The 25,189-nt window shown below is 42.3% G+C and overlaps 1 protein-coding gene across 1 annotated transcript in view; it reads left to right on the top strand.

Moving 5' to 3' along the window:
- Positions 1–624: 624 nt before the first annotated feature.
- The window catches only part of LOC306928648 (beta-1,3-glucosyltransferase-like), a gene marked incomplete at both ends in the record, with an annotated part of 64,845 nt that continues 40,280 nt past the window's right edge, over positions 625–25,189 (top strand). The window contains 2 exons of the mRNA XM_079508918.1: positions 625–688; positions 6,714–6,823. Coding sequence (XP_079365044.1) covers positions 625–688; positions 6,714–6,823 — 174 coding nt within the window. The remainder of the gene's footprint in view (positions 689–6,713; positions 6,824–25,189) is intronic.

Below are 25,189 nucleotides of genomic sequence, written 5' to 3'. Positions count from 1 at the left end.
ACAGTTGTCATTATAAATAGCAATTTCAAAATAAACATTTTACATCTGGGAGAGTAGAGCTGGATTTTACATCTGAGAGATGTTTTGGGATTTTTTCCATTCCCAGTGGACTGACTAATTTCCCAGCAACTGTATACGTCGAGTTCTTATTCTGCTTTTAGTGTTTGTTTTATACCGCTGTTTCCCTTTGAATTATGTTGTTGTTATTTGCTAGTCTAATTATGTCCATGTTATTTATTTGTGCATGGGTCTGTTCCAGGTGGTCCCCAGCTACATTATTTATTATAATCACAACCACTTTAACAAAATATTCTATACTTTGGCTATTCAAAAATAGGCGATCTACATCTACAAGCTTTGTGAGCTTGTACATCTGCTATTTTTGAAAAAAGAAAAAAGACATTTCTTGGGGCAATTTTGAATAATTTAGAAACATTTAACACAACTCAGGTACCTGATGAAGGTAATTTAGACCGAAACGTTGTCATTCTGAATAAACTGTTGCTCTATAAGTGAAGACAGTGTGCAGGACCCTTTTCTTCTCATGATTCGCATTTGGTTGCTGGCTATACATACCTGTCATTGTAGGTGTGCACAAGGCCTTTTCTCTACAAAGCTTTCTAAATGATAGACATTTCATTGTTGTCACTGCAGGCAAGAGAGAGTCACACTACACACAGTCCTGTTGGTAAGTAGGGGCTGGGGGATTGCATGGTTTCAACTGGTTTTATTATATTTTGACAGTGACACTTTAATGTCAGGCAAAGTAATTGTCAGTCATAGCAATTTGTGTTTCAGGCCAAAAGGTGGCATAGAGATTTACCACTAGAGGTCAGTATAAGAATACAGAAGAGTCAAAAGAAGTCACAAATGCTATTTAAAAAACAAAACAATAATACTACTAATGAACAATGTACCAAAAAAGACTACATTGTAATGACTGGTTCCTCTGGAGAAATTGACTTATCTCCTCCGTGATAACATGGAAGGGTTCACGAAGTCTTAGATGCAGTGGACCCCTCTGCCCTTCTTATTGAACAGTAGCAAAAAAACAAAAGCCTAAATTGCTACACTACTAACTCATAAAAAACACAGCATATCAGTCAGGTGCATGGATACAGTGGCCACCTAAACATTGTGTTAAATTGGCTAATTTTCCCAAAATGTAAAGTAAAAAACTAAAATAAATGTATGCTTTGGAAAATGGTTGAAAACAATGTAAAGTATACATGATTTAAACGGGTACGGCACATCATTATCACATCTAAATGTACCCTTCATGGCTTCACCCTCTTTTTCATGTCCATAATATCTGGCTATCTGCAGGTTTTGTATAGCAATTGTAGAAATATCAGACCTTGAATGGTATATAAAAAATCACACCCGTGTGAACTGAGTGGTGTAAGGTCTTATATAGACTGATCAGCTGTGGTCTGACGTAATGTCTGACGTAATGAAATCACACCCGTGTGGCGTGTGAACTGGGTGACCATAGCAACCATGCTCATTTTTTTTGGTACGAACTGACACGGGTACATTTTTGTTTGGTACGAACAGACACAGGTACATTTATTTTGGTACAAACAGACACGGGTACAAAGCCAGTTGTTGGAGTGGTTTACACTTTACACCACTCAAAAAACATACAAATCTGGGTTTTGACACTGTACAAGGTTCTCCTCAAAACCTTTACTGATGTGGTCTCTCAGCAAAACCAGTGGTGTAAAAAGTATTCACATTTTTTAAGTAAAAGTACCAATACTGCAATATAGAAGTACTCTGTTACAAGTAAGTCTGGAATTCAAAATGTACAAAAAGTAAAAGTACTCATTATGCAGAATGTCCCATTACAAATGTAAAAAAAATAAAATAATACATCAAATGATATAGGTAAATATAAATGTATATAGGGCTGAAGTGGTTAGGTTAATGTATGTTTTGGTAATAATAACCAAAATCTACAAAGTAACTAGTACCGAAAGTTTTCAAATAAATGTAGTGGAGTAAAAGTACAAGATGTGTCTCTGGTGGAGTAGAAGTAAAAGTATTGGAAATTGGAAATACTTAAGTAAAGTACAAATACCTCAAAATTGTACTTAAGTACAGTACTCAAGTAAAAGTTACTTTCCACCACTGCTGAGAAGGAGACAGATTTACCACTACCCTGAAGTGCTTTATTATTGCATAATCAGAGTTGTTAGTTCAGCCTAGTGATCCTGCAGGCATCATTTGGTACGCTCTACATAAAAGGCATCGCATAAAAACAACAAAGAATATAACATGTAGCGTTACATTTGATTAAGTGGTTGATTATTGATATTTATTACTCGGCTTGGATTCTGATTGGTCAATCCCCAAATTCAGCGGTGTGTTATTTCTGGATAAAGACCGCTCCGCTCTATAACAGACCACTGTCTAATCAAAGGCTCGGAGCACCTGGCTGCAGCCGCTGCACTGCTTGGATTTCTGTACCCAACGTGACAGCCATGTAAACTAACACACAATGTCATTTAACTAAACATGCTTTCAAGAATGTTTTTGAAAACATTTGAAGAGAGAAAGAGATGATGCTCTATACCCGAAAATTGATTCCATTTGATCAACACTCATTTCCTTGTTTCCGAGGCGACTCGTTGCCTCTACGGGGCCAACTTGGAATACTTTCATTACCGTAAGCAAGGAAATACATTGTTTTGTTGTCACATTTGGGTCAATCTATTAATTTGTATATTTAGTAGCCATGTAATAAGTGGGATAATGTCTGGCTCTGCTTCGCATTGGTGGTTAATCACCCTGTCAGTGAATTATCTTCCAACAATGACCACCACCACACATGACATTATCCCAATACGTAACGTATTAGTTACTGGATGGGTAAAGCCTTTTTTACTTAACTGCAATTTTTAATTGTATTGAGTATATTGAACACCTGTTGGTGTAACAGAGTGGCTCACAATCTCATCACTTTAGTCTAGTGGCTCCGATTGAATTGGCTGTCCACGCAGAAATAAAATTTCAGTTTAAAATGTGTACCATGCTTTCAAATGGTTTCTGTAGAAGAAAAGGGTCAACTTGACATGAAAATCACTCGAGTGAATGAAAGTCCTCTTCTAGACAAAACTTGGATGTGAATGTCCGTGAGAGGAATACCGATTACAGTCTTTGCTTCCCTGTAGCTTCTGTTGTTGTGATTTGATTTTGGTGAAAACAAAATACAAGTTCCAACAAAATATAACGCCAACCCAGGATGTTGTGCACATACAGTGTAATGAAACATTTATTTCCATTGTGGTCCAAGAGTCAGGACCAGTTCTGTACATTCGTAGAGTTGTCTGGTGCTGATGGGGTGGAATCCTCTTATCCTAGGTTGTATTACCTGAACGTAAGTAATATTGCAGTAATATCGTAAGTAACAACATGCAGTGACTTCAATTTCGCTGTTTCTCTAATACTGTAAAGTCATGAGCGTTAGTTTAACTCTGAAAGTGCACAAATGTAACCCAATGGACGCATAAGGGTCCATTCAATGGACCCTTATGCCTCCATTGGGTACCATTTGTACACTCACACATTCTGAGTTACAAATGGATAAATAAACACTGAGGATTTTACTGTGTCACCGGAGAGACGGGTGACAGCCGGAATGTAGACGGCACCCTGGGAACAGTATGGGTTGGCGCTGGGAGTTAGGTGCAACGCACAGGTCCTGGCGGTACTCCTGGTGAGAGCAGGAGTGGACCTGGTGAGATGTAGGAGGGGCCCGGACAGGAGTCAACCCACAGAGCCTAGTCCCTCCACATGCCAGAATTGTATCTCCCAGTCCCGGCAGAGTAGTTCTGGAGTGGATCCAACGGATTGTGGTCATGGTCTTTCCCTAGTGGGTCTGATCGAGGGTAGCTACTGGGACGTAAGTCGGGACTTGATCACCCCGGCTAGGTCACCCGATGATGTTCGCGAGACCCGAAACCCTGATGACCTTGGGATACATCACTGAGGATACGTCCCAGGTGCATCCAAGCAATGTATTTTCGTTCTTTCGTATGACTTTATTGACTGCCACACAAAAAGTGGAGAGGGCTAGGCTTCCCAAGGAGGAAAATCCAATGCAAGAAACGATTGGGGAGAGAAAGTACAATGCCAAATAATGCCTTCAAACACAAGCTATAATGATTGTTGTTTAGACTTTAGAATCAACAAACAATTGGCTTAACTGTTAAGCCAATTGTTTGTTGATTGTTTGTTTGTAAGATGTTAAGCCTTAACATCTTACAGACTACTCGGCAACAAGTACAATAACTCTCCCTCAGGCAGCAATTGTGTGAAGTGGTCTTTATTGACTTAAATCATCGATTGAATGTTATGATTGTATTAAATGCTGAGCTACTGTATAGTCAATGAAAAGTACCAGATGGCAGGCACCTCTAGTTGCTGCTGAGAGGAGACAGACACATACATCATTAGGGCTGTCACGACACGATTACATATTTAAGTTGACGATTAATTGTCACAGAAATAATTGCGATTAACGATTTAATTGGCTTTGGAAATTCGAACAATATGAATAGAAATTACAATGATTTAGGGTTCATAATAAAATGGTGCACAGGGCGAAATATACCAAGAAATTACATTGGCATTTTTTATGTTATGTATACTTCTATTTCTGCTTTTTTTAATGTATGAACATTTTTCAACATGGGCACGAGTATACAATTATGACGATTATGACAATCATTACGATGACCTAAAATAATTGCGATTAGGCGATTATGTAATAATTGTGACAACCCTGCAGCATCATCCACTGACCTATTGGCTCTGTATGCAAACACATTGGGATCTAGTGCAGCAGTGGACAGATGTTTGCTTATACTGTACACTCAAACACTTTTATTACAACAGATGCTATAACAGTATAAACATACAAAGGACAACGGAGTGCCGAAGTCTGACGTAATTTCACATTCTACCCGGGTTGTGTTTTTTTTCATCATTCTGAATTCCCATAGACTTTTTTCACATGGCGTCAAATAAGAACTGTGTTCCAAAAATAAACGAATGATTTCTGCGGTTTGACTCATATGTTAGTTAGATCTTCGCCAGAAACACACTGTATTAAATATGAGTGACTGACTGTCGTAAACGATACAGAGCCACCTCCCTGACAATATCGCTGAGACGGTTTGTTTATTTTTGCACCAATAAATATATGAGACGATTTTAAGATGACCCCATGTTGTTCTCCATAAAGAAACTTTTGCGACACAGGGGATGAGCGAGTGACGTCAGGACTCTATTGTGAACAATATATTCCATAAAGCGATGAACAATGTAAAGAAACAAATAGTGTATGTTACTATGTTTTCCATCTAAATTAGAAAGAGAAGTACGGTAGTTTCAATTCAATTCAATTCAATTTTATTAAAGTGTCAAATCACAACAAGTTGTCTCAAGACACTTTACAACCAACAAAGATCCACCCAGAGCAAGCAATATTGCGACAATGGTAACGAAAAACTCCCCTTTAGGAAGAAACGTCAGGCAGAACCCGACTCTAGGGTGGGCGGCCATCTGCCTCGACCGTGTCGGGGGAGAGGGGGGGGAGGGTAGAGGGGAATAGGAAGAAAGAATAGAAGAGAGATAGACAGGGTGGGCTCCATGGAGGGGCCTGGTCCACATCTGGTCCAGGTCGTGCACTGTGAGGCCGGGTCCACGGTCACACTTCTGGTGGGCTCCATGAAGTTGCCTGGTCCACGGTCACACTCGGCAGTCAGTTGGGGGTTAATATTAGAGGTCCACGGAACTGCGAAGTGGAGGACAAAAAGAGACTCCGGGGAAGGATTCCCCGGATGTTGGGTTAGTGGCAGGCCTTACTGGAGCCTATACAGTGTATATTACAAGCACTGCTGGGAGACTGCTGGGCTCCATGAAGTGGCCTGGTCTACGGTCACACTCGGCAGTCAGTTGGGGGTTAATATTAGAGGTCCACGGAACTGCGAAGTGGAGGACAAAAAGAGACTCCGGGGAAGGATTCCCCGGATGTTGGGTTAGTGGCAGGCCTTACTGGAGCCTATACAGTGTATATTACAAGCACTGCTGGGAGACAAACCCACACAAACAATGTACAATTATGGTATTTAGCAGACACACAACACAGGTGCGGGGTTTGGTGGGAGGTTCCCCTTACTCAGTTCTCACCCTTATGACTTTATCGGGTGAGCGAGTACTGGAGACAAGTCTAGCTATAGGCTTTGTCGTAAAGAGAGGTTTTCAACCTAGTCTTGAATGTGCAGAGCGTGTCAGCCCCACGGACCGAAGCCGGGAGAAGGTTCCACAGCTGAGGTGCCTGGGACCTAAACGCCCTGCCTCCTATTGTAACTTTTGATATTTTTGGGACAGTAAGCATTTTTGCATACTGTAAACGCACTGGTGTTCTATTTGGTTTGTAGGGGTCGATGAGTTCTTTGAGATATTGTGGTGCCTGACCATTGAGAGCTTTGTAGCTGAGGAGAAGAATTTTGAACTCTATTCTGTATTTAACCGGGAGCCAGTGTAGAGGGGCCAGTGAAGGAGTGATATGGTCTCTTCTTCTGGTACCTGTCAGCACACGCGCACAGTTTGATAGAATACAATTATATTTAAACCCCTGTCCGTCTCCACCCCTCTGTTTCTCTCTCTCTCTCTCTCTCTCTCTCTCCCTCTCTCTCTCTCAGGGTTGGAGGAGGTAGTGCTGGTTGTCCAAAGCCAGAAGAACTCCTTCCACGCTCGTCGGGCCACACAGAGGAAGGAGGAGATTCTACAGCAGGCAGACTTACTAGGACAGGTAGATTTCATACTACTAACTACTACTACTACTACTATTAACCAGGTAGATTTCATACTAATAACTACTACTACTATTAACCAGGTAGATTACATACTACCACCAGTGGTGCAGTGCTCATTGCACGCGGCACCATGATGTGTGGCCAGTCTTTTGAGCAGGAGCACAAGCATGCACATGCATCGATCAAAAACGAACTCTTAAAGGAGAATTCCGGACTGACGAATTTTCATTTTCTCACCTTAATCTAATGTTGTTATATCCGAGAACGAGTGGTAGAGTAGAGGTGAAACATGACATAACTCTATTTAGAGTGCACCGCAGCTCTGAGCATGCGACAGCTTATTGCTTAGTTAGTTGCTTATTTGGGCTTGCTTCCTTGTTTAAACCAGTTTTTCGGAAACATTTTCATGTCAAGTAACCCCAAATGAATTGTCCACGTATCCCCATCTGGAAACATTTTGTGCCAGGGACCTCCCGTACCAGAATTGTATTGTTAGAAATGTATGTAGAATGTAAATGTATGTAGGTAAAACGTTTTTTTTCCCCAAGAAAATAGCAGATCTACAAGCTCACAACATTATGATGTGAGCTTGCGTTATGAGCTTATAGATTGGCTATATTCTAATACCTGTGTGTTAGTCGCGCTTCTTTTGGAGCTTGTTTTCATAGACCTGGTTGCTTGTTTCTCCCGCAAAATCCGTCAACAGTATTGCTCCTCGGTGCCAGCAGACAGAAAGCTGTGCATGTACACGGCTCCCATGTGTGGTGTGGAACTGGAAGACGTCTGAAACTGTGATAGAAAAGAAGGACATTGTTGAAGAGAGCAGCCAGCCACGTCCGGTGGACAGTCCCATCCATGGACGAAGGAAGGTCAAGTAGACAGCTGCCGTGCATAGAGTAATAAAAGGATAGAGACCGAACCGGAGAGTTAGCCCCCCCCCCCCCCCCCCCGCTATTCATTTCAATAGAAGTTGCTCAGTGACATTTTGAAGCACCCGGAAGACTGCCGGAAGTACAATTATAACTCAATGGCTCGAGCGAGCGGAAGTTTAGCCTAGCCTAGCCTGGACCTCAAAATTGAGGTCCGGGCTGACGCACGTGACGTCATGAACGTCCGTCCACCTCCATGAAAGTGCTGCAATTCCACATTTCGCCAGTAGGTAGTGGCAGCTTCAACGTTGGATAGCCTACTGGGGGCTTGCTGCCGTGTCCTACTTGAGGCGGCCATAGCTGAACGGGTAGAGAGCAAGCCCCCTGGGGGGCTCTCCAAAGTTGAAGCGCTCTGCCCTACTGGTCAGAGCTGGGACTGCAGGCGGACCCGTGGATTTAGTACGAGAAAACCCTGTGCAGCTGGGGTGTAACATTGAGCGCTCGTTTGCACTTCCATATTTGACCACCAAAATTTGGTGTCGCTCCGGTGCTCCCTCACAGTACGTTTTAACAGCGGGCGACAGCCAGACGAATTTTCCGGAAGTGCATTATTTGTCAATGGGACCCGGCAACTACTGGCGATAGCAGGCGAACAGGCGATGGTCGAAAAGTGGGCGGAGGAACGTCGGCCGAAAAGATACAAATAATTCATCTTTTGGGCGTCGTCGCCCGGCGATAGTGGGCGATAGCCAATCAAATTCAAGCGACGCTCGCCGTTGGTCTCTAAGGTCTCCCGCTGTTAAAACGTACTGTTACTCTATCCTATACCTCTATGGTAGAGAGGCCGCTATTGGGAATCAGAAGATTCCTCCTGCAATACATGGTTCTTACCACTAGACGTCCTCGCTGCCTTAGACTCTATACTACAGTAAACTCCATGTTTGTCTACTCTACACCAAAGGGTTCAACAAATATGTATTCAAGCTCGCCGCAACCCAACCCCATGAATTATGTATTATATTATTATTATTTATTTATTTATGATACTTAATTGGCCTTTTTTGACTGCTGACAACAGCCAAAAAGTTTTGTCGGTGCACAAACCATGAACTTCTTCAGGCAGGCTAATGTTGTGAAGTCTTTCAATGAACCCCAATGACCAGTGATGGTCATTTGTATCAGTATCCTATTGTAGAAAGTGCAAGTTCGGTATTCAAAATGTACTTGAGTAAAGGAACAAAAGGCGTCAAAATGTACTTAACCCATTTTGACCTGAGATCAGATTCTAAAAATGACAGTTTTCTGAAAAAGCTATGTTTCTATGTCAGTGGTTCTTCGAATTTTCAAAAATAGCAGACCTACAAGCCAATGAGCTTGTAGATCTGCTATTTTTCAATAGCTAACACCAAAACACCAAAAGAGGTTCCCGCCCAAAATGGGTTAAAGAACCAAAAGTAAAAGTACTCATTATGCAGAAGGTACCATTTCACAAGTTTTCAAATGTATAAAATGTATACAAATCTGTTTTAACATAGCAGATCTACAAGCTCACTTGATACTGTAGTTCTTAAGTGGGTTTGTAATAATATTCAAAATCTACAAAGTAACTTAAAGTTTTCAAATAAGTGGAGTAAAAGTATATTAAAAAATGCCTTTGAGATGTAGTGGAGTAGAAGTAAAAGTATTGAAGTATTGGAAATACTCAGTAAAGTAAAGTAAAATACATACATCAAAAAGTAAAAAAGTATATGCACTTATTGTATTTAAAATACAATGCAATATCAAGTTTGTTGTTGACTGTGTTGTGAACAATTCAGCCTTTTTTCAAACTTTTCCCCATCCATGCATGCATGCCATGCACTGCATTGCTATTATATTTACAGTCCAATACATTCTCTTTTGTTCAAATGCCACAAAAAATGGTGTGGAAATGCCTCTACAAACATTACATTAAAAGAAAGAAAACACAATACTCGTTCCTTCACAATGATTAAGCAGTTAGGAATCCTTACAAGGTTTACTGAGAAATACTGTAGTGTAGCCTGTCTGCCCAGGTTAATTTAAAAACACTAACATGACTGGCAGGCCATACATTTAAGGAAGAAGCCGCCCGCGGGCCAAGATTGGCCTCTGGGTGGGACATTGGACATGCCTGATGTACTGTAATAGCGGAATTAGCTAAATAATAATGTGCGTTGAGAGAGCTTGTTGTAAATCTGCTGGAGGGAGGACGTAGAGCCTTCGTCCTACTCCTTCCACTCCACATGACCCACTAACAGGTGGCGTGGCCAGCCTGTAGGAATGCGTGCAGTGGCGAATATCACAGTTACCTGCCCCGTCGTCCCTCGGCCAAGCCAAGGTGGATTCAAACCCCTAGGACAGCACGGTGGTGGACGGCCACCACTGCGCAACTCAAGTGCCCTTGATATTCTTCTTGTGCCCTGGTCATCACCTTTATTTAAACTCGGGAATACAATTGAGGGCAAGCCCTCATTTTCAATGTAGCCGAGGTTACAATACAACACAATACAAATCAAAATACATCCAGTACACCTTACATTATAAAATCAGGATAAATTACAAAGGAACTTTAAGCAGAACAGTCAATTAATCAAAACAAAGAAATAAAAATGACTCAATTGAAACTGGAGCATTCACTGTTAAAAGTGTTTTGGAGCATTCCTTTGAACTGACAAAATGATGGCAGGGAGCTCAGTTTTAAAGATTTTTGGAGTTTATTCCGAGATGTTGTGCTGCTGACAGAGAAAGCTGCCTTGCCCAGCTCTGTCTGAGGATTAGGAACCTTGAGCTTTAAGAAATCCCCAGAGCGGTTCTGATAGGTGCTATCGTTCAGTCCCAGCATGGAGAAAATATAGCCAGGGAGCATCCCAGCAATAGCTTTATATAAAAACAGGTACCAGTGTTTATCCCGCCTCTCAGTCAGAGAGGATAAACCTGAGTTCACATAAAGTGCACAGTGGTGGGTACCGTAATTATCACGCGTAGTCCACCTTAAGGCAGAGTGGTAGACAGTACCTAGGTGGTACAAAAGTGATGGAGCAGCAGACCTATAAATAATATCACCATAGTCCAGGACTGAAAGAAAAGTGGCCTCAATTCTAGCTTTTTTACTAGAGTTTGGAAAACAACTTATTTCTGCACAAAAAAAACTTTGTTTGGAGACAAGATCAACTATATGGTATTTAAAAGAAAGTTTGTCATCCAGCCAGATGCCAAGATATTTATATTCAGAGACCCTCTCAATCGTGGAGCCGCTTGCAGATGTTATACGTACATTATCAAAACCAAATGTTCATAGCCCTAGAAAAAAATCAATTTAGTTTGTCCTTCAGGGTGGAGACAATATTATTAATTACTAAAACCGAGCCCTGCGGGACCCCCAAAGAAACCGACAGGAGATCAGATTGTGAATTCTCAGACTTTACAGACCGAGATCTGTCATGCAGATAGTTATAAAACCACTCTAAAGCTACATTATTAAAACCAATATCATGCAATACAGGAGTCAGGTAAAAACATTCATTTAAATGGCATCAGCTCGGCAAAGAGCATTTTCTTTATTGGGCAGTGATAATGTTAACAAGAGTAGCAGCAGTAACAGTACTATGATTGGCTCTAAAGCCGGATTGATTCAAATGTAAAACTAAGAAACGAAAATAAATGAAACTGGGTGTTTATGAGGGTCTCCAGACACAGTAACTTTGAGATTGTCCTGATGTCCTAATTAAAACTTTAGTTTTAACAGTGGTGGAAAGTAACTAAGTGCATTTACTTGAGTACTGTACTTAAGTACAATTTTGAGGTATTTGTACTTTACTTGAGTATTTAGGTTCCATCCTGGAGGCTAATCTTTCCGGTGATAAAATGGCCACCAACGTAATCAAAAAAGTCAACCAAAGAACAAGATTCCTTTACAGGATCTCCTCACTGGTCGACAAAAACACCTTGAAGACCTTAACAGGAGCCCTCGTACAAGGCTTCTTTGACTATGCATGCACCTCCTGGTACCACAGCACCTCAAAGGCCCTTAAAACTAGGCTCCAGACTTCCCAAAACAAACTGGTCAGGCTCCTACTTGGCCTCACCCCCCGAACCCACCTCACCCCTGCCCACTTTGACAGACTGGCATGGCTTAGGGTCGACGACAGAGTACAGCATCTTGCAATGGGTCTGGTCCACAAGATTCGATACTCCACCAAGATACCCATGTACCTGTCTAGATACTTCCTTAATGTTAACGAAGTCCACACCCACAACACCAGAGGGAGTGCAACGAACCATGTACAACCCAGATTCGGCACAAACAAGGGACTAAATTATTTTCGCTCCTATGCCACCAAAATGTGGAACGCCCTACCAACAGTCATTAAGACATGCAAATCCCTTGACTCCTTCAAAACCGCTCTCAAAGGGCACCTACGGATGGCTGCAATTCGAAAATGGCCCCCGTAAAATCTGAATCCCCCCCCACCACCCCCCCCCCCCCCCCTTTCCCCTCACTGTATATGTTTCTTTTCCCTTTTTACCTCCTTTATGATGAATTCCTGTTCTGTTCTTTGTCTATATAGAAGTGTCTATTTGTACGTCTCTAAATGTTTTGATGAATTGAACATGGTGGACCCTGTTGTAAACAAGTGTAATGCTTAATTGGGTCGTCCACTCACAGTTAACAGCCTTTGTATTGAGTTTGTGCTTGAAATGTACTGTAATTCTGCAAACTGTTAATACAATTTTCAATCAATCAATCAATCCTCTACTCCACTATCTCAGAGGCAAATATTGTACTTCACTACAAGTATTTGAAAACTTGACTTACTAGTTACTTGGTATATTTTGATTATTACTCCAAAACATACATTAACCACTTCAGCCCTATACATTTTGATCGTTTTCAAAAGATTTGTATACATTTGAAAACTGGTGAAATGGGTCATTCTGCATAATGAGTAAGTAGTACATTAAAAATTCCGACCTTTTACTTTTAACAGAGTATTTCTACATTGCGGTAGTAATGGTACTATTTTAACTTAAGTAGAAAAATAGTACTTTTTCCACCACTGCCTGGCCCTAATTAAAACTCTGAGTTTTAATAAACGACCAACACCTAATTAGGACACCTTTACGTGCCTGTGCACAGCCTCACGTGCCAGTTGGTACACAGTCTGAGGTCCCCAGACAGGCAGCTGCTGCTCGTTACTGAGTCGCGGCTGAAGTCAAAGTGTGAGTGTGTCTTTGCTGTCGGGACTCCTCAACTGTGGAGTGACCTTCCTGAGGAGTTGAGGCTGATAAATCACTGTCAAGGCACTTTTTACCTAACCACCGGATAGGTTCTTCTTCTTCTTCTTCTTTTTCTTCTTCTTCTTCAATCTTTCAAACATTTTGCCTCAAATAGGAACGTCTAGTTGAAAGTGGTTAATGCCTTTAAAGGTATATTCAGTGATTTGACTTAATTCAAATATCACTTATTTTTTCTTTTTTTCTGGATACTATAGAGTGTGCTGACCATATAAGGAAATCCTCCCTGTTCCCAGTGAGCCCCTGGGGTCAAAAAACCCTAGTTTCAGTTTTGGTGGCGGGTGGCAAAACCTTCATCCAATCAGGATGAGAGGGGCCTTCCTCCAATCATGATCGAGTGGGGGCGGGCCTTGGTGCACATGCTGTTGGCCTGTTGCACTTCCCCCCACTGTAGAGCGTGCATGTGCACATTTTGTTACCGGGGCGGACTAGGTGGTTTTCCAAATCACCAAAATCACTGAATGCTCCTTTAACGTGTGTGACTGTATGTAATCAGTATCAAGTCAGTTTTCAGTGTGATTATCTCCATTCATTCCCCATGCAGCACTTGGCCTGTGAGCACATCTTAATGATAGAATGTAATCAGCAGCATGGCACACTCAAGGGCATAGCCTAATTTGAAAATAATTGAAAGAGAACCACATTTTATTAAAATAAAACACTAGAAAGATGGTGTAAACTGTTATAATGGTTGGCCATTATAATGGAGAAAACTCCCTTAACACCAGACTATTTTGATGGAGAATTGGGCTAAAACTAAGACTAAATATATTGGCAATTTCGTGAACAAATAAAAACTAGACTAAAATGTTATGGATGGACTAGTGGAGAAGGTATTGGTATTGATCCGATCTGATTATTTTCACCGATATTGATTGTGCATCTCGCTTATATTTATAGGCCTCAGTGTGGATGGCCCTCCAAGCACCTTTTTATTGGCCATCATAATGGGACACAGGGGGTTTGAAGTCATGTTGTTTGCAGGCTACATTATGTGATGTTGGCTACCGTGCGTGCGTGCGTACGTGCATTAGGGCATTAAGCAACTAGTCGACTAGTTTACTAGTCGACTAGTAAATCCACTAGTCGACCTTGTTGATACTAGTTGACTAGTTGATAAGAAAAAAATAAAGTTTATATTATTATTATTATTATTTTTTACATAATAGGTAGTTAAACAACTAGTCGACTAGTCGACTAGTAAACTAGGCAACTAGTCAACTAGTAAAAATGACTAGAAGTGAATGCCCTAGCGTGCGTGCGTGCGTGCGTGCGTGCGTGCGTGCGTGCGTGTGTTTTTTGTGTGTGTTTGTGCTTGTGAGTTAGAGAGGAATGGGTTCATTCATGGTTGACAGCAGTAGCTCAATCTCTCAGTGCAGTCTACTGTATATATATACAGCCCACTGGGCTCATAGTGTTCACCAACTTTTACTTTGGTTTAGAAAGTTTTTAAGAATAAATTGATTTTCTGGAACTCAAGACACACACACACACACACACACACACACACACACACACACACACACACACACACACACACACACACACACACACACACAGTCTAGATCTGCTATTTAAATTACTTTTACTTTAAGTACAATTTTATGCCAATACTTTTGTACTTAAATAAAATGTGAATATAGAACTTTTACTTATAACGAAGAGTATTTCTATATTGTGGTATTTTGGTACTTTTACTTGACTGCCAAGCACGTCATCATGTCATGTGATCCTTTCAGTGGTTTACGATAGATGGCGCTCTTCGCCAACATATGAATGATACTAGGTTGCAAGGAGAGGAGATGGACACAACTGGAAATGAACCAGAAGTGAAAAATTCGCCTGCATGGCATGCGCTTCCATGATATCAGATTTAGAAAAAATACATTTACTGTATCTCAGATTCTTTTCCCAGATCGGCCCATAACTAAAGAACCGATGATCGCGTTAAAGGTCCTTTCAAACGGGCAGCGATGGACGCAGGCGTTGTTGCTCCAGGTCTGCTCGAGAGGGGCACAAAAAGCTAAACAGAATCCAGGTCTGGTGAGTTGTGGGCGTGTGAACGAAACGAGCACACATAAATACGCTTTCGTTGTTGCCCCTCGACTTCTCTGCGCTTACAGAAACAAAAAACGCAGGCGTGTTAAATCACTGCCCGTTTGAAAGGACCTTAATACAAAAATGATTGTCCGTGTGAAAGAAAATACGATCGGCCGCTCCTCCACACAGCTTTTGTTTACATCTGGCTCCCGTAAAAACGCTAAAAAACACTGGCAGTGGCGGAAGAATTAATTCATACTTTAGTACCTTTTCCACCACTGGCCCTCCTCACAAGTAGTGCCAGCACACGCACGCACGCACGCACGCACGCACGCACGCACGCACGCACGCACGCACGCGCCCTCTCACTGCTTGGAGGTGAGTACGCTCCCTGCTTATCATGTGTGCTGCAGCTGCCTGATGAAGACACATCCTTCTGTCACCCCAGGGGGGCGACGTGGAGCAGCAGCCAAATAAATCGTGAAACTTGGCGAATCGTTTTTTTTTAAGCAAACACAATTTAACTCAAATCTTTGCTTCTTGGTGTCCCTGGAATAAAAAAATATTTTGAGATGGAGGTCTGTGGCCAAATTCATATCATTTTGGGGGTCCTTGCCATCAAAATGTTTGAGCAGCATCTGTTCAACGTTTTTCAGAAAGCAGTTTAGACGACATTTTGAGAATCGGCTTCATGTCTTAATGGGATAATGACAGATGTGACTATTTGGAGGCAAGACTGTGTGAGCTGGAAAGGTTATTACAGTTTTTATTTTGTCTAAATAGTTTAGTTTTATTTGGTTGCATTCAGTTCAGTGAACACAGTTTTCTGAAAAACATATATATACATTGCTATATCTATATAGTGGTTCTTTGCATGTCAAAGACCCCCCCCCAAATTATATATATATTTTAATATTTTGTTCCAGGGCCAGAAATAAAGATTTAAGTTAAAAATTCTCACTTAAAATAATTAAGTGAAACATTACAAAAAAAAGAAGAAAAATAATAATAATATATATATATATATAGCTATTCTATCTCTGCTGTGAGAAACTTCCTAACTCCAAAATGTACAATTTTCAGGAAATTTAGAAAACCTCATATTTTTAAAACAATACAATACTGCCTCATCAAAGTTGGTATTGTGACTTTATATATTGTCAATTTCTTTACTGCATGAGAGCATCCAATGGAGCGCTTTTTAATACTTTTCATTGGTTCAATATGTATTAACCAACACACAGATGTAAAGGGTGTTCTATACTATAGCATTGAAGAAAAAAACAAGTGAGGTAGTTTCCTCCCGACAGCGACAATATCTGCTATATTTGATATAAAATATGGTTGAATGATTGCAGAGACAAAATGTTTTCATAATCGTCATGGGGGCCCGCGCCGCCACTTCGCTGGGTACTTTTATTTACAGTTTGGTAATAAACACAGCGGTACGATTTCAGAACACATTTGTTTCAGCATCTTGTTTCAACATTTCAGCATGCAATGATCAACAGTAAAGACTTAAATTGTTTCAACATTTTCAATGATCAATAGTAAAGAATGAAATTGTTTCAGCATCTTGTTGCAGCATTTCAGCATGATCAATTATTCACGTACCATTCAGCACATGAGGAAAGTGTTTCTCCTTACAGTTGAGCGGTTAATGAAGTCGTTGGCTATGACACACAAGTCCAATTTCTTTACTAAATCCTTGTAACAGTGTAAGAGTGAGGTGATTGAGTCTCGCTTGCCCCATTGTGGATCGCAGATAGGTCTTAAGTCTCTTCAGCCCTGAAAATGATCTTTCTGAGCTGAATGATGTGACAGGGTGTTATGTATGTGGTTCAATCATACATTATTGCCTTGTTCCTTTAAGACAAGGAATGACGTCATCACGCTGAGACGTGCCTGTAACCCTGTATGAATAAGTGCGCGATTCTACTACTAAACAATGGATATACAGTAAACGTTGTTTGAGTCTTTATTTGCTGTTTATGTAAGAGAACAAACATAACAGAACTGGCGACGAGGTTATACGAATCTACAGTGCAACAAACGCACGTAAAAAGAAAAAGAAAAGAAAAGAAACAACAACAAGAAGGAGGAACGACGCTCCGACGATAAACAACAGAGCGAGGTAAAAGTGACTTGGAAACAACGCGAACATGGCTGGATTTGTGGCTGTGGGTCATATGGACAGTTTTGACAGTACAGCTGAAGATTGGACTTCCTACGTGGAAAGAGTTGAACAGTATTGTGTGGCTAACGAAATTGAAGTGGAGAGACACGTTGCGGTGCTCCTCAGTGTTATGGGAGCTAAAACGTACAACTTACTCCGCAGTCTCATTGCGCCCACCAAACCTGCTACCAAAACGTTTACGGAGATCACAGACATTCTAAAGAAGCATCTGAATCCAACACCACTGCTGATAGCAGAACGTTTTCGTTTTCACAAGAGGAATCAATCACAGTCTGAGACCATATCGGATTACATTGCAGAGCTCCGTAGGTTGACAGAGCATTGTGAGTTTGGAGACGGGCTATCGGACGCTCTGAGAGACAGACTTGTGTGCGGGATGCACAACGAAGGCATCCAGAGACGTCTTCTGACTGAAGACAAATTAACACTGGCTCGTGCATTGGGAATAGCCATATCAATGGAAACGGCAACAAAGGATGCAAATGAGTTACAAGGCAAACACAATGAAGCAGAAAGGTTAGTGCACAAGTTCCACACAAACCAACGAAATGAGAAAACACGAAATGAGAAAACACAGCCTTGCTACAGATGTGGAAAAAAGTCACATGATCCTGCAGATTGTTGGTTCAAGGATAAAGACTGCAGGCAGTGCAATAAACGGGGGCACATCCAGAAAATGTGTAAATCAAGGTACAGTGACAGACAAGGGAAGAGAACAGGAAAAAGCAGCCACAAAGTACATGAAGTAACAGAGACAGACTCAGATGACTCAAATGAAGAGAATTTGGCTTGTCTTGATTTATACTCCACAGAAGATGATGACAATGAAGTCATATGGCTGACACCTAAAGTTAATGGAGTGCCATTCAAAATGGAACTCGATACTGGATCTGCACTGTCTATCATATCCTTACAAGACTACAAGGAGCATTTCCCTGATGTGAAACTGAAACGCACCAGTGTGAAACTGAAAACATACACAGGTGAGCGGATCACTCCATTGGGAAAATTAAAGGTGAAAGTGGCATATGAGGGCCAAAGGCGCAACCTTGAGTTGTATGTACTTCAGTATGGAGGCGTGCCATTATTTGGACGACAGTGGTTGAAGCACATCCGTTTGAACTGGCATGACATAAAAGCCATGCAAATCGCCACCAAGGACAAGAACCTGTGTGCAGACGTGCAACTGACACAGATAATGGATAAACATGCACAAGTGTTCAGAGAGGGCATCGGTACCCTAAAACACATCAAGGCACGGATTGAGCTTGAAGACAACGCAACGCCAAAATTTCACAAGGCTCGCCCTGTTCCATATGCCTTACGCCCTAAAGTGGAAGCAGAGCTCCAACACCTAGTGGAGCAAGGAATATTATCCAAGGTGGACTGGTCTGAGTGGGCAACGCCTATAGTACCTGTGGGAAAAAAGACAACTGATAAAGTAAGGATTTGTGGGGACTTTAAAGTGACATTGAATCCTGTAATACATGCAGAGCAGTATCCACTCCCACGCATTGACGATATTTTTGCTTCGTTGTCACACGGTGAGCGTTTCTCCAAGATTGACCTTGCACAGGCCTATCTACAAATGGAAGTGGAAGAGCCTTCGCAGAAATATCTGACCATAAACACACACAAGGGCCTGTACCAGTATAGCAGACTAGTGTTTGGCATTGCCAGTGCCCCAGCGATTTGGCAGCGGGCCATGGACCAGGTGTTACAAGGAATACCAGGCACTCAGTGCTTTTTGGATGACATCGTGGTGACTGGGCCAGATACTGCCACTCATTTGGCAAACCTAGATGCTGTGCTAACAAGGCTGGAGGAGTATGGCCTGAGAGCTAATAGGAGCAAATGTGAGTTTTTCCAAGACTCCATTGAGTACTGTGGACACAAAATCGACAGACATGGCCTGCACAAGACTAAGGACAAAGTTGATGCCATCCTGAATGCTCCTCAGCCAGAGAACGTGAGTCAATGTCGCTCATTTCTAGGTTTAATTAATTACTATCATCGATTCTTGCCAAATCTCTCAACTGTGTTACACCCACTGAATGCACTGCTACAAAAGGACACCAAATGGAGGTGGACCAAGGAGTGTGCACAAGCATTCACTGCAGCCAAGCAACTTATAACCTCTGATGCAGTGTTGGCACACTATGACCCATGCCTTCCTCTGCGCCTTGCTTGTGATGCTTCACCATATGGCATAGGGGCTGTATTATCACATAGGATGCCTGATGGCTCAGAGAGACCCATTGCTTTTGCTTCTCGGTCCTTAACGTCTGCTGAGCGCAATTATGCGCAAATTGACAGAGAAGCTTTGAGCTTGGTATGGGGTGTGAAAAAGTTTAATCAGTACCTCTATGGGCAACGTTTCACCTTGATTACTGATCACCAGCCCCTAGTATCCATCTTTTGTCCCCAGAAAGGTGTTCCCGCCATGGCAGCGGCACGCATACAAAGATGGGCTTTATTCTTAGGAGCGCACACGTACACAATTGAATATAAAAGTACTAAGCTCCATGGAAATGCGGATGGACTGTCTCGGCTACCACAAGCAACGTTTGAAAAAGTTACTGATCCTGCGGTAGTGCTGCACATGTCACAGATAGAACCCCTGCCTGTTACTAGCGCACAGGTACAAAGAGAGACAAGAAATGACCCTGTCCTAGCTAAGGTCTATGATTTGACAGTGAATGGATGGCCAGCACATGGGAATGCTCAGCTTCCGGAGTACGCCACACGACAACATCAACTCTCTGTGTGCCAAGGTTGCATTATGTGGGGGTCTCGTGTTGTCGTACCTCCAACACTACGTTCCAGAGTGCTCGCATCATTGCATGAAGGACACCTAGGTGTGGTTAAAATGAAAAGCCTGGCCAGAAGTTATGTATGGTGGCCTGGCATCGATAGCCAAATTGAAGACCTTGCCAAGTCATGCACAGGTTGTCAACAGACCCAGCGACAACCCCAGCCAGCACCTGTCCACACATGGGAATGGCCTTCTACCCCCTGGCATCGCATACATATCGATTATGCAGGGCCGTTTTTGGATCATATGTTTCTTATTGTTGTCGACGCCCATTCAAAGTGGCCTGAAATCTTTGCAGTTAAGAAAGCTACGGCTGCAAAGACAGTTAACCTCCTGCGAATGCTTTTTGCTCGCACAGGCTTGTGCCTGCAACTGGTGAGTGACAATGCCAGCATTTTCATGGGGGAGGAGTTCCAAGGCTTCCTCAAGAGCAATGGCATTAAACACATCACGTCAGCCCCTCACCACCCGGCCACAAATGGGCTGGCGGAACGTTTTGTTCAAACTTTCAAACAGTCAATGAAAGCAAGCAGGAAGGAGGAAGTGCCGTTGCAACAGAAGGTAGCCAACTTTCTTCTGGCATACAGAAACACTGCACATGCCACCACAGGACAGACACCGGCAATGCTGTTCTTAGGACGACCCTTGAGGTCACGCTTAGATTTGCTAAAACCAGACATTCGCAAACACGTTCAAGAGAAACAGTGTTCTCCCAGCCAGCTGAAAAGGAAGATGAGAACCTTTGATATTGGACAAAAAGTCCTGGCCAGAGACTATCGCAGTCCCACCCAGAAATGGATGTCTGGGGAGATACTGTCACAGACAGGACCCTTGTCGTACACTGTCAGTGTGGAGCCCAACATGATCTGGCGCAGACACGTCGACCAGCTTCTAGATGCATCCACCGGAGAAGTCACCACAGAGACAGCGGGTTCAGATACTCCTCAGGCCACAGATGATACCTTCATGACAACAGCTCGTGGTACTGTTCACACTGACACTCAAATTCCAGAGACTGTGGACATTACTCAGGGTGTGACTGACCCTGACCCTGGTCCACTACGGCGCTACCCTGAAAGAGACCGTAGACCCCCTCAGAGGTTGGAATTATAGTTAACACGGATATGGACTACACGGCCTTTGAACTTTAACACGCACACACACACATGCACGCACACGCACGCACACACATGCACACACATGCACGCACGCACACACACAAACACTACTGGACTGATTGTCAAAGAAAAAGGCAAAAGAGTTTTGTGATTCTGTATTACATTTCATAACTGTTATGGTGTTTTAATTTCTGTTGAATGCTATACATATATTTACTTAAATATTCCCTGGCACATTCTGATAGTTGGTGGACTTAAAAAGTAGAAGGGAGGAATTGTTATGTATGTGGTTCAATCATAAATTATTGCCTTGTTCCTTTAAGACAAGGAATGACGTCATCACGCTGAGACGTGCCTGTAACCCTGTATGAATAAGTGCGCGATTCTACTACTAAACAATGGATATACAGTAAACGTTGTTTGAGTCTTTATTTGCTGTTTATGTAAGAGAACAAACATAACACAGGGATAGTCAGTAGTTGTTGAACCAGTCTCACGGCTTCTGGTAACACAGCTCTGGCGGTCGCCCCGTTCTCACCTTTTAACATCTCCACGACATCATGAAAAGTAGACAGTGGAAGTCCATCTCGCTGTGCCATGTCAACCAAAATGTCGGGGGAGGGCGGTGTAGGACAGTGTCTTGACTGTCTTCAGAGTCATCACAGGCGCTGCTGGCTGCTGGTTACTGCTGACACTTTTAGAGGAATTATTGGCTCTTAAAAGAGCCTTTGTATTAGCGGCATGTTCTGTCGCTGCGGCGGCGGCAGGTTTCAGCGGCGGCGGCAGGCTGGCATCACTGGCGACGAACTGTAGCTTTCTCTGGACGAAGACCTTCTTAGCTGGTGGTGGTTTCATTGTGAATGTAAACAAGTAAGCAGAGCACAGTACTGTATGCATCTTTTATACCTACCTGGCTAGGTGAAAACAAAAGAAACCCGATTAGCATTTGAATGCCTGATCTGAGAACGTAAGGGAGGACAGGCAAATTCCCCAAAAATCCTCATGGGGGCGAGGACTCCCGAAAAATCCTCATGGGGGCCCTGGCCCCCAGCCCCCACAGACTCTACGTCACTGAATGATTTACACAGATGCTTTCCCTGATTGAATGGGTTAAGTTGGTTGTTTATTTTTCCGTAAAGCCTTAATTGCCTCATTTCAGTCAACTAAAATGTTCTTTTCAAAACTAGTGTTTGTTATTGCGTTACCTCGGTGAGCGAGCAGCATGGCAGCGGTACCTCTTCGTTCTTTGTTTTGCAGTTTGATCAAAAGTCGGTTTCCCCCCCCTGATCAAATGCACCGCAGGAGCAGTGTGTCTCCGTGTGGGCAGGAGCCGCTCCACAGCGAGGGAGTGGGAACATCAACACTGTCCACATTAAACTATTACCCAGTGAAACAAACATCACTGCAGCAAGTAAAGTTAGAGCCAACACAGGCTGTTGATGCAACATAAGACACGTTTATCTGTACAGCACATTTCAACAAGGCAATTCAATATGCTTATTAATTAAATAATTAAGGAATGGCAAATTATGAATGAATTAAACACCGGCTGTCTCCTGTCCTTAATAGGAAATGCCTATTCAGGTTTGCGCACACACACACACACACACACACACACACACACACACACACACACACACAGACACAGACACAGACACAGACACAGACACACACACACCTGAAGCCTATAGGGCCTTTCAAACAGGGAGCGAGGAACGCACACGTTGTTGCCTGGATCAACGAAAGGTCTGCTACAGGTCTGCTCAAGAGGGGCGCAACAACGCAAGCGTAAAAAAAAAAGCTAAACCGAATCCAGGTCTGGTGAGTCGCGGGCGTGTGCACGAAACGAGCACACACACGCAAAAAAAATTCACGGGACCGCACTCACGTGAATACGCTTACGCCGACAAAAACAAGGGTCTCATTGAAAATGAACTATAGGCACGTTTTATCGCTCCCCGTTTGCAAGGCCCTTATACCTCACTAAATATAGCCTGCCCTACGTACTGTACACAACGTGTCAAAATTCTTGAATTATTCCAGGCATTGAGTGTGTGCTATCAGTTGATTATATCGTATAATTAAGATGAGAGATGAGCAGGATGTTCTCACAGGCCAAGTGCTGCTAGGGATTTAGATTAGTGGGAGTATGAAGGTTATGATCATCTAATTACAAACTGAATTAATTAGATAATCTGACAAATAAACAACAATAAATGTTGAAGTGTGGATTAGCCACTTTCAACCTGCCGTTCTTATTTTGGGCATGCATGTCATAGCCGGTAATTTTAGAGCACCGGCTTCTTTTCCCCCCTCCCCATTCTGCATTCCCACAGACATGTTTATTACTGTGTCATATAAGAACTTTGTTCCAAAAATAAACAAATGTGCCTGGCGGTTTGACTTGTGGATATGAATCATCAACTGACGCGAGAAAAGTTTGAAAAGGCCAAATACATATTTATTTTTTGGCCAGACAAACTGTATAAAATATGAGTGACTGACTATAAACAATACAGAGACCGTAGCGCCGGGACAATTTGTTTATTTTATGACCACAATTCTTATATGAGACGAGTTAATTCTCCATAGTAAAATTACCTCCGTGAACGAGTGACGTCTCTATTACTCTTTTAGCTTCAGCTATTTCCTCCACGGGACACGGGTTATATGTCAAAGTGTAGACGATTAATGTTATCCAACAAAGGTAGACAAAGGTCAAAATAGCTTAGACAGTGATCTATCAGCATGCACCCCTCAGGAAGGTCATTGCATCATGGAGGTGTCCTGACAGCAAAGACGTATACTCACACTTTGTGAAACTCAGAAATGTAATTAGAGGCCAGGCCAAATGTTGAAGAAAGCTAAGGATTTCAATTTGCTTTCTTAAAGCTGATGTACCTGTGTGTGTGTGTGTGTGTGTGTGTGTGTGTGTGTGTGTGTGTGTGTGTGTGTGTGTGTGTGTGTGTGTGTGTGTGTGTGTGTGTGTGTGAGTGAGTTAGGAACATTCTCAAAAGTTGCAAAGATAGCCGATCTACAAGGTCACAACTGCGAAAAGTCTTTTTTTAATTCATTTCAAATGCATTTAATTATACTTATTACTTATGTTAACTTTATGAACTTATAATACACATGGGCATAAAAAAGACAATACAATTATAATACTAGTCATTATGCTAATACTATAGACTGAAGTGATTAAAGGGGGTCATGTTTGCATGTTTGGAATTGTTGTAACAGCTGAAATCAATAATAATATATCAGTATTCCGATATTAACCTGCTGCCTACTGGCGGCCCCAGTTGCCCATGTATGCTGTATGCTAGTATACAGTATGATGTTTCTGCATCAAAATAGACGTAATAAAAGTACTCGTTATGCAGAATGTCTCGTTTCACAAGTTATATCATGTGTCGAAAAGGTATAAAAGACTACAAGCAACGTGTAGTGAGTGTGTAACTAGTACTGTAAATAAAGCTTGTAACTATTAACTAAATTGTAGTGGAGTAAAAGCACAATATTTGCCTCTGAGACCGTGAGACGTATAGTGGAGTAGAAGTAATAGTATTGAACATTGTAAATACTCAATTAAAGTTAAAAAATCACACCTGTGTGAACTGAGTGGTGCAACTCCCCTCTCCCCCTGCCTCTCTCTCTCTCTCTCTCTCTCTGTAATTAGCACTAGGCAACAGTGCAACACTATCTCTCTCTCTCTCTGTTTCTGGCACAACAGCGCCACTTTTGCCCCTACCGGTACTCATAGTCACATAGTCACACACATAGTCACATAGGTTAACACGGACATTGCTGTTCCTTGGAGTGGTTGCACCACTCAAAAATCAATTCAACCTCCCAGTGCAGTACAGTACAAGCCAACTCCTATAGAATCAATGTCCACTAGATAACCAACTGATCCCAGTGCAGCCTAACATTACTAAACTCCTGGTTAGAACACACTGACCCCGTCACACGCACGCACGTGTGTGCGCACGCGCACACGCAGGCGC

Source organism: Electrona antarctica, assembly GCF_951216825.1.
Source record: "Electrona antarctica genome assembly, chromosome: 8".
Lineage (NCBI taxonomy): Eukaryota > Metazoa > Chordata > Actinopteri > Myctophiformes > Myctophidae > Electrona > Electrona antarctica.
The sequence above is the reverse complement of the archived record's forward strand: the minus strand, read 5'-3'. Positions and strand labels throughout refer to the sequence as shown.